Source organism: Brachyhypopomus gauderio, chromosome 20 (genome assembly GCF_052324685.1).
Source record: "Brachyhypopomus gauderio isolate BG-103 chromosome 20, BGAUD_0.2, whole genome shotgun sequence".
NCBI classification, from domain to species: Eukaryota; Metazoa; Chordata; class Actinopteri; order Gymnotiformes; family Hypopomidae; genus Brachyhypopomus; species Brachyhypopomus gauderio.
In genome coordinates, this window is record NC_135230.1 from 7,888,712 (window position 1) to 7,898,487 (window position 9,776).

The following is a 9,776-nucleotide window of genomic DNA, read 5'->3' on the forward strand; positions in this document are numbered from 1 at the left end:
GGATAAACCTGTAGCTTGCCGGCATTTCAAGAAAATGGCGGACTGTATAGCGTCACGGGTCCACGCTCATGTCAACAACGAACTCGCGCGGACGAACTCTGCCACCACAGCAGATCCACAAACGCCACGGTGCGCGGCCGTTTTGTGTTGCTAGACAAAGGTCTGAATGAGTCACAATGGAGAAGAGGGCGGGGCAGGGAGGCCGAGAGCCTGCTCCACCTGACCCGCCCACGTGTGTTTGCGTTCGTGCCATGGTAACAGAGCGATGTCGCCGCCATAAGAACTCGAGAGTGGAGCATGACTCCCATGTGCTCACGCGTGTGCGTGCGCCACAGGCGTGTGATCAGTTCTGAAGTGGATACTCCTGGTGCTGAAGCCTCTATAGCTTCGTCCGTTACAATCAGATCTCTGCTGTCCATTTTCATGAATACGGGACTATTCTTTCATTTTGTACCTGTTTTTCCCCCCCACAAAGACAGCATCACGGGAGTCATGGTCTCCCTGGTCATTATCGGTGCTGGTCTCATTTACTGCGCACTGTGAGATTAAGAGGATTGATGTCCCATTAACACACAGCATGGTCACAGGGACGAGAGGCCTTGTTCTGTAGACAGGCCACGATGCTGCAAAATCTCAATATGGAGTTGTTGGAACGGCATGTTGGAGCTGCTGACTTTTCAAACAGTGCTCACAACTGTGAAAAGATGAGTTGTAGTAGGAAGAAAATGATGAAGCCCCCCCCCCCCCCCTACATACACACACCCCATATACTATTCAAACTAGAGCTCCGTCTCTGCCCCAGCCTGTGTAGCCGTTGCTCTCCACCTGACAAAAGCTCAAATGGTTCCTCAGTAATGCACACTGTCTGGCCGTAAGCACTTGTGTACCACTGATAGCTGTTAACTGTCAACATGCCTCAAAAATGAGAAGACAGTCCCTTGCTGAGGGACTAGAATCGAGAAGTGATCATGATCAGACAGCGTGCTCCATTGTGTGCTTTAGTTTTATGACCCTGGAGCTAAGCCCATTAATAAGACACCTGTTTATACTGGACTAGGACCAGATACTCACTTCCAAACTACATCACTGAAGAAACAGTAAACTGAATCAAACCTCAAAAGTAGCGTGTTACATACACGAACAACACGAGCTGTAGATCTTGGTGCTAGCAGACATTATTTGCCTAATTGGATATACTACAGAATTTTAATTAGAGTTATTGATCATGAGATTTATGCATCCCAGAGTATGGGATTTAACCCTAGACCAGTCAGCAACAAAGAGAGAGGGGGGGATTGTGGGAGGAAAAGACTGAAGCCACAGTGTTTATGTATGAATTTGTTCCTTTTTCACAGATTAAACGACACAAATATATCAGTGGTAAGTTAATTATAAGTTAACCAAAATTATAATGTCATTATTATTTGAACTGCCAACCTTATTTTCCACTTTCATGAATATAGGAAACTAATCTTCATCTTTAAAGAACCAAACTGGGTAATACCAGAAAATAATTGGACAGCACGCTTGTCTTGACAGGAATTTTACTTCATACATTCTGAATAATCTCTGCCCCTGTGGCAATGATTTAGAGGTCTGCGTGGGACCATACAATTGATTTATTGATCGGATGGGGCTGATCTACCCAGCTGTTCTGTCCTAGTAAACAAAAAAAACTGAGTGAACCCCCCCGTGCTAAACCCCCCAGCGCCTATAAAACTCCATTAGTTCCCGACGAGGAAGGGAATCCCCCCAAAAACCCCCACATTTCCTCGCGCTCGCGCGGCTTGACGCGCTGTGCGCGTGCACGGGGGAGAGCGCGGCGGGTCGGGCAGAAGGACGCGGGGAAGCGGCGACGCTGGTCGGGCTGTATGAAACGATCATATAGGCGATATGAAACGATCATACAGGCCTGGCGAACCAGCCAGGGACGTTGTGTTTAAATATAGAGCATGCATTATCTCTCAAAGGACTGCGCTGCAAATATTCTGACAATCATGGTGATTAAGATTTTTTTATTTATATGACATTCGCCCTTATCGCATAGGTTTTACCACTAATACAAACAAGAAACACACTATATAAAATCGATAAAAAGACGGAGGTATGTTAATACAATGAAAAAAGTGCTCTAATACAGAGCAATACACCAGCATACACTGAGGAGAACAGCTACTGCCCACAAGATCTACATCGCGGTTCCTCACCGTACAAGGCGTTACGGGTTATCTGGCCTCCCATGACTTAACGCCGGGGCGATATTCTTCGTCGCCTCGCTCGCTCCTCAAAGATCTGCACCGAAGCAGCGATAATTCCACGCCGACGACATATTCGCGCAGGGAGAGAGAGATGTGGGCTGTCCACGGCGCTGGTGTAAACACACGCACACTCCTCCTCGACGCGTCGTGTGCTGGCCGACTCGCTCCTCATTCACGGCGGCGCAGACTCCACCGTCACATTTGCATAAAAGGCGGAGTCAGCACGCGGTGGGCCCCGCCCCTCCTTCGCTTCTCAACGGTTCTTCTTTCAGGCTGATACCAGCGGTGGAAGGCAAATGACAGACGCACAATTTAATATCCCTGTGACAGTAACTACGCGTATTTTTTAAATAAACACAGCATGTACCTAATTCAAGAATATCTGCATACTGTAACAAACTCTATGTGAAAGGGTTGAGTGGTGACATGTATAAGTTCACACTGAACATATCTTACACCTGCAACCTGCTGAACATTACAAACCAAACACTAAACTGGCACAGCCTGAGTCTATTGTGTCTACTGTATGAATGGCTGTGGTCTGTGAAATTTCCCTACATTTTACTTTCCTTTTGGCCTGACAGGAATCAGCTCATCAAACCGTCCTGAGCCGGTGCACATGATGCAGGTGACGACTAATCACCACAAAACTAGAACTACAGCGCTGGTGAGAATAATCAGAATCAAGGCGCTAAAACCCACCACGTGCTGCCCGGACCAGTTTTACTGGAAGTGGTTACTCTGCAAACCGGCATTAAGGGGAGAGGGGTGATTGAGAGGCAGGAAATAAGTACTTGCATTCCTTCCCCTGAGGCATTCTGGGAAGGCCGCCTTTCCCCACACAGTACCGTGCCCCAGGCAGACTGAGAGAGTGACTCTCGAGACTCGGAGCGCTGACCTGACTTGTCATCGCTGCACTGGGATTGCTTTTCTGCCTGCAGCAGCATACTGCCCCGCTGTGGTGGTGGTGGTGGTATTAGAACAAGCTGTTCTGGGATGAGTCAGGATGTCACACTGTAACCCTGTGGCTGAGCTAGTGGTGAAGAGAACTGGTTCTAAACCAGTTTGATATAGTAACCTCAATCAAGCCAGCACAGTCTGTAATTATGTATGGGCTTATTGTCCAGCAAGATCTTTTTAAAGGTTTTTATGGCCTTGGCGGATGAAACTAAGCTGATGTCATATCAACTCCATACAGTTCGAGTCCATTCATGACTAGCACAATCAGAGCCCCCTCTCAGTCAGTGTCAGTTGATCACAGTGAGGCGTCCGCTGGAGAGAATTAGTCTAATTAAAGTCTCTCCCCGCCTCTCTTCATGATATGGAAAGAATTATGCGGCAAAATCATGTTAGCAATAATATTTACTCTGTGGCTGTCCACCTCTTTTAGCGATTAGAGCCATCGTTGGAAGCCACAGCGGGCCACGGGGCTGCGGGCCAGGACACAGCGCGTTTGATCAAAATGAAATCAGCGCTGGCTCCAGAACTGCAGTGTGGGCGTGGTCGGGGGGCGGGGCTTCTGCCTCACACATGGCGTGCAGATTTTTTGCGACTCTCGTACGGTTGGTGTAGGCTGCGTGCAGGTCATTAAGCTCCGTGCATGCACGCTTGGGCGTACGTGTTTGTGCATGTGTGCGGACGTGTTCATACGTGTGTTTGTGCGTGTGTGCGCACGTATGTGTGCACGCAGGCGTGTGGTGTGGAGACAATGTCATTACAAGGACATGGACATCTGTCCTCAGTACACACACATGGACGACATGCCCCACTGAAGACATGCCCTGCTCACCTGCACACACCTCCATGTACACTTCCTGTGTGCACGCGCACTTGTATGTGCAAACGCAAATCCGATACACGAGGTCCTTTCACCTGTACGTGAACCCTGCGTCTGCATGCGCATGTGTGCACGCACACATTGATGCTCCTTCAGAACCAGCCACCCACTCTGGTGCCGGTCCAGGCTGTCACGCCACTGAGCCAGCTAGGATTTCCTCCCTGTCTCGCTCTCTTTCTCTATTTTAAAAACAGACTCATATTACTTTACATAATGCATGTCATTGAATTAAACACCATAGACTAATATCCCAACTGTCCTGGCCATTATTCTGTGGCGAGCTGCTTCAATTAGCTTTTTAGAAATAGGCGCTCGCCAGTAATTACGGTAGGTCCATTCAGTCTGCACTCTCCTGCATGCTGTCAGTCTGAGGTTCCTCCCCCCTCAATGGAGTCGTGGATTTCTTAACCAGCCACACAGCCACACAGAAGCGATGATCACGATCACTCCTAACCAATCCAGTTGATACAGTGTTGGTCTTCCCGATCTCTGCGACCTGTTTAATGCGCCTTAAGCCTAGTTTTACACAGCTGGCTTCATCTGATTCGATGTGACGCTGAATTTGAAACCTAAACACTGCGTATGCTCAGCCCGACTGGGCTTGTATTGTGTTCAGGCGGTGGGGCGCTCTCACCATCACAGCTCGGCTTGGCCTTCCTGCTCAGCTGCCCGTCATGAAGCCCAATGTGCTTCACACACGTCTGCCAGCCTCGGTTGTGTTCCAAAATGTGCAGTGCGGTCCATTTCCTTTTAATCCGTTCATCTCTTTATTCAGCCTCGGTCCAGTCCTGAGAACTTCATCCTTGCTCACTGTGCACTTGGTCCGTCCAGATGGGATATTCCATTTGCAGAGGTTGCAGTAGATCCCTTATTTTAAATGATGTGCCCTACATAGCCAATAGATGCAAAATATTTAGTTTATTCCTGGATAGTGGATTTGATGAGTAGAACATAACCAATGAAGTCACTGGTTTATTTCATTCAGAAGATTATATAAATAGAAAAGTAGCTGCAAAATGTTAATTTGCATGTATCTGTAGTTTTAAGATGTGGCTGTAAAGTTGTACTACATCAAATTGATCATCTAGAAATCAAGCAGAAAGGCCAAAAGATATTTAGAAAAGCATTTGAAATATTTTGAATAAACACAATTGGTTTTGCAAGATCCATGCCAGATGGACGTTTTAGAATGGATGACCTTAGGATGACCTTAGGATGTTTGATGCCTTTGTTGTCTTGCATTAGTGAGTGATACCACAGGGCAGATTCAAATTTAACTTTCAAATTGAACAAATTTAACCATTGATCAAGGACAGACAACAGAGCCAGTGTTCCCCTGCAGTACACTCAAGCACAGTTCAAATAAGCCCTGCCCTTCAGCTAGTGTGTGTGTGTGTGTGTGTGTGTGTGTGTGTGTGTGTGTGTGTGTGTGTGTGTGTGTGTGTGTGTACGGTTAAGTTTACTGCCATCATCTGCTGTTGAACGGCAGGTGCAGAGTACCCGAGGTTTCCACGACAACCAAGGATCATGGTTTCAGGGAGTGCAGTTGGCGTGGGACATTCAGAAACCGCTCCCAGGCAGATCTAACCAGTAGCGGAACTGGGTTTGGCCAAAAAACTCACCAAAACAGACACACACAAGACAACTAATCATACAAAATGGATTTTCAAGACTTGTTTGACCAAAATACTTGTTTGTTGTGTGGAAATATTCCGGTTATTTCATGCTGGCACCCAATGTGGGGACAGTTAGGCTAATATCACACTAGTCTGCAAAATACAAATAAATGATTCATATGCAGATACAGGGAAAGGTGTTTGTGTTTGTGGTGTAATAGAGTGTGGGAGAGGGCTGATTTTAGTAGGGCTCACACACACACACACACACACACACACACACACACACACACACACACACACACACACACACACACACAGACACACACACACACACACACACACACACACACACACACACACACACACACACTGTGATGCGGGGATAGAGGCTGCCGGAGGCGAGGAATGCATAGTACAGTCTTTATTCTCCATACTTTCAATAAAGGTGAATAGAAAATAGTATGCACTGCGATGCAGCTACACAGCTTAAACGTCTTAAGGTCCCAACACACAGGTAAGGAAGGTGAGCAGGTCCAGCGGTGAACAGTCAACCGGGCTGAATGTGCAGCACTGGACAGAACGACCTGTGGGTTTAAAAAGGTGCCCAACATAACAGGACACAGGTGCTAGTACTGAAGTGATGGGGACCTGGGGAGTGGTTTGGTGCTCAGGGGCGTGTGCTGTGAGGGTGTGTGAGTAGAGACACGCGCCCTCTGGTGGCGACCCGGCCTCCCCACCGTGACACACACACACACACACGCACACACACACACACACACACACACACACACACACACACACACACACACACACACACACACACACACACACACACACACACACACACACACTTGCCACCATGTCCCTCAGTGCCAAACACAAACTCTAATGAGAAGCAGCTATGTGCCTCAGCATGGCAACATAGAGTATCTAATGTTTCTCTAATATTTTGCACCATCACCAGAAAAGATCAAACACGAGGGTAAAAGAGCCCAAATGAAAGAATACACAGGTGCTCACAGCTCTGTTACAGCACCACGGGGCATTTACACACCAGTGTGAGCACTGCTGAGGGCAGCTCCTGACAATGCATTAAAGGAGGACGTAAAGACGGATGAGAGTGTTCACTGCAACGCACAAATCTAACACCTTAAACCTGTCTAGCTAGCTAAAAGAAATCTAGAAATCTATAATATAAATCAGGCTTTACTCACCAAGCCTGGCACGTATTTGTAGTATTTAAGTCTGGCACAGTGTACAGAAGGCATGAAATTAATGTTGTGCTCGCCACTGAGAACTAAAGTCCATTTTCTTTTTGGTGTATTCACAGCATTGCAACACATCGTGGACTTTCTGCAGCGGTAGGGGAGGAGCCATTGGAATAGGAGGTGTTTGCTTTTGGCACGCATGTGACCCAGTGACACACTGAAATAATATTGATTATTGGAAAGTGTTATGGATTCTCCCTCTGGCTGTAGTTCCGTACTTTTGTTTTGGTGATTTGGAACACAGCCCCTTCTGTCGTGCCGCATCACAACATCCGCTTGTCGCAAGGGGGAAATCGGAGAGAAGCGTCAAAAGTACACAAATGAGGGTGCCATGGCTTCGGGTGGAGTACCGTACATAGTAGTACGAAGGACACAATGTGTAAAGAATGTGGGAAGCAAATTAAAGACACTGGAACAACCACATCAAACTTCATAAGGCACTTGAAAAAATAGCCAGAAACATATTATCTTACACTGGCCACTAGCTGTCAATACACCTAATATAGGAAATAATTTTCCATCTCCGGTACCTAAGTTTATCCTGGTATTGACTTGATACTTGACCCGGACTCCAGCCTAAAGACTCGTGACTTGACTTGGACTTGTATTTTGCAATGTATATATAAAAAAACAAATTTCTCATGGTGATTTCCCTGCTGGACTTCTCATACAATGGAAGCCCATGTAAGTGACCAGAGTTTACACACTGATGTCAGTGGGCTTTCTGAATCTGATACTGGACTGTTTCAACCCAACATCAGGGGCTGGTTCCTGTTTCTTAGATGCCTCTGCTCTGCTTCTCGCTGAACTTACTACCCCAGCCCTGATTCTTGTGCCCAGAAGAGGCGGCTCCCATGGCCTCCTCACCTGACCGGTGTCGCCATGTTGCCTCCAGACCCACTGGTTGCACGTCCATTACCGCCTGACCTGCCGGCCGCCAATCCACTTCCACTCTCCCTGTCGCCAGCAGCCCCATCACATGACTTCCTGTTGACTTGTCTACTCACCGTTCTTCTACCTGCTCCGTTCCCCATCATGTTCCTCACCTCTTTGCCTGCTCTAGCTCTCATCTCAGCTCCTTCCTCCAGCCACATTTGTCTCCAGGTCCAGCTGTCTCTCTCTCCCTGTCCATGCTCTCTCTCTCTCTCTCTCTCTCTCTCTCTTTCTGTTTTGACTATGTAAGTGTTTCTACTCTTTTTTTTATTTTGTCACATTTTAAGGGTTTTGCATGTAGGGAGTGGTTCAGGATGGATGGCTCAGGATGTTCACCATGGATTCCCATGGTGGTGAATGTGATGTACTCTTTGTTTTGTTTCTATCTCCACCCTCATATTTTAATACTTTGCCTTTAATTTGTCTCAGGTGTTTCTTGTTTCTGTTAAGTACATATATTTCATGATCCACGTTCTGCTTTGTTAGTCATTCCTGGAGTATTGTTGTCTTGACTTCATGGTGATTGTTGTTCTGGGTTTGAAGGCTCTTTTTGTGCTTTTTTGTGTTTAGTTTCTTTTTTTTTTGCTTCCCCAATTGTTTTTGGTTACAACATGTATTCAGGTTATGTGTCATTGACTCCAGGTTCTTTCACTACAGACTGTGTGTTCTTGTGTCCTGTTTCACCTAACGGAGCCTCATAGAAAACAAATATCACTTTGTCACTTATCACTCCAGAGGGATTAAGAGGTGTCCATCCAGGTGTCCATCCAGGCGTCCTGCCAGATGGAGGACAATGAGCTGAAAAACCAGACTGTCCGGACAATGTCTGGTCACTATGCCTCCTGTTAGCAATGAAAGGTGTTTATTGGGATATTGTGACACAAGTTCATACTTCCACCCAGCTCCATGGCTAACGAAGTAAAAGCCAGCCAGCGTCTCCATCTTCATTGATATACACTGTCAAATGCATTGTACAGCCAACTTAGGCCATTAGGATACTGGTGCATCATTAGACATTAGTGCTGTGTTTGCTCGAGCCCAAGCTTTAATGAAATAATGGACCGCTACAACTGAAGATCTGATATGTACGCATAATACATGTGTGTGTATGTGTATGTATGTATGTATGTGTATATATATGTGTATATATATCCAAGAAAGTCAATTGTTGATGTGTTTACATGATAAAAAGTGATATATATAGCAGGCAAGTATTACAAGAGCAAGAACTAGATTTCACCCAATTTGAAGGACTGATTGCTCTTATATATATATATATATATATATAAGAGGAAGCTATGGCATTATTAGTAAGCTAATTTCAATGAAAAACTCCCAAAATTTCAGTGAGGTTAGCCAACTCAATCTATAAATCATAGCCAGAAAGGAATGCTGTATGTAATTTGTGTAAGATGAACTCAGACATATGCCTGGCTAACAACTTGCCTGCAGGAAAAGACTGTATAAACTTGGTGGAAACGCTCTTCTTTTGCAAATCGTGTGCGTCTATCATTGAGGGCACATCTTACCTTCCAGATTCTTTATTCCGGATCTTTCTCTGGACCACTGATGAGTCAATGCTGCTGTGTGTGCTGCAGTTTTCATGCTTTTAGTTGTAAAAGAACAGGAAGTGAACAACTTGACGTGGTGACCCCCGAGTGTTTGGTTGCTTGCATCACAGGTTTGTTGGTTCCAGACCAGCAAAGTTATGGCATTATTTTGACACCAATGTTGCCCTCAGAGAACTTTGAAACCATTTGAGATTTTTGCACCAGCACGGGCACCATGCCAATATAATGGGAGACCAGAAATATATATACACTCACACATATATATGTACATATGAGTTTCTGTCCAGCAG

General features: G+C 46.1%; 1 protein-coding gene across 3 annotated transcripts in view; it reads right to left on the reverse strand.

The window, feature by feature from the left end:
- Positions 1-2,438, reverse strand: part of neurl1aa (neuralized E3 ubiquitin protein ligase 1Aa) — a 34,495-nt gene extending 32,057 nt beyond the window's left edge. For all 3 annotated transcript variants that reach the window (XM_076982628.1, XM_076982627.1, XM_076982626.1), the window contains exon 1: positions 2,208-2,438. In XM_076982628.1, coding sequence (XP_076838743.1) covers positions 2,208-2,241 — 34 coding nt within the window. In that variant the 5' untranslated portion in view covers positions 2,242-2,438. The remainder of the gene's footprint in view (positions 1-2,207) is intronic.
- Positions 2,439-9,776: the final 7,338 nt, after the last annotated feature.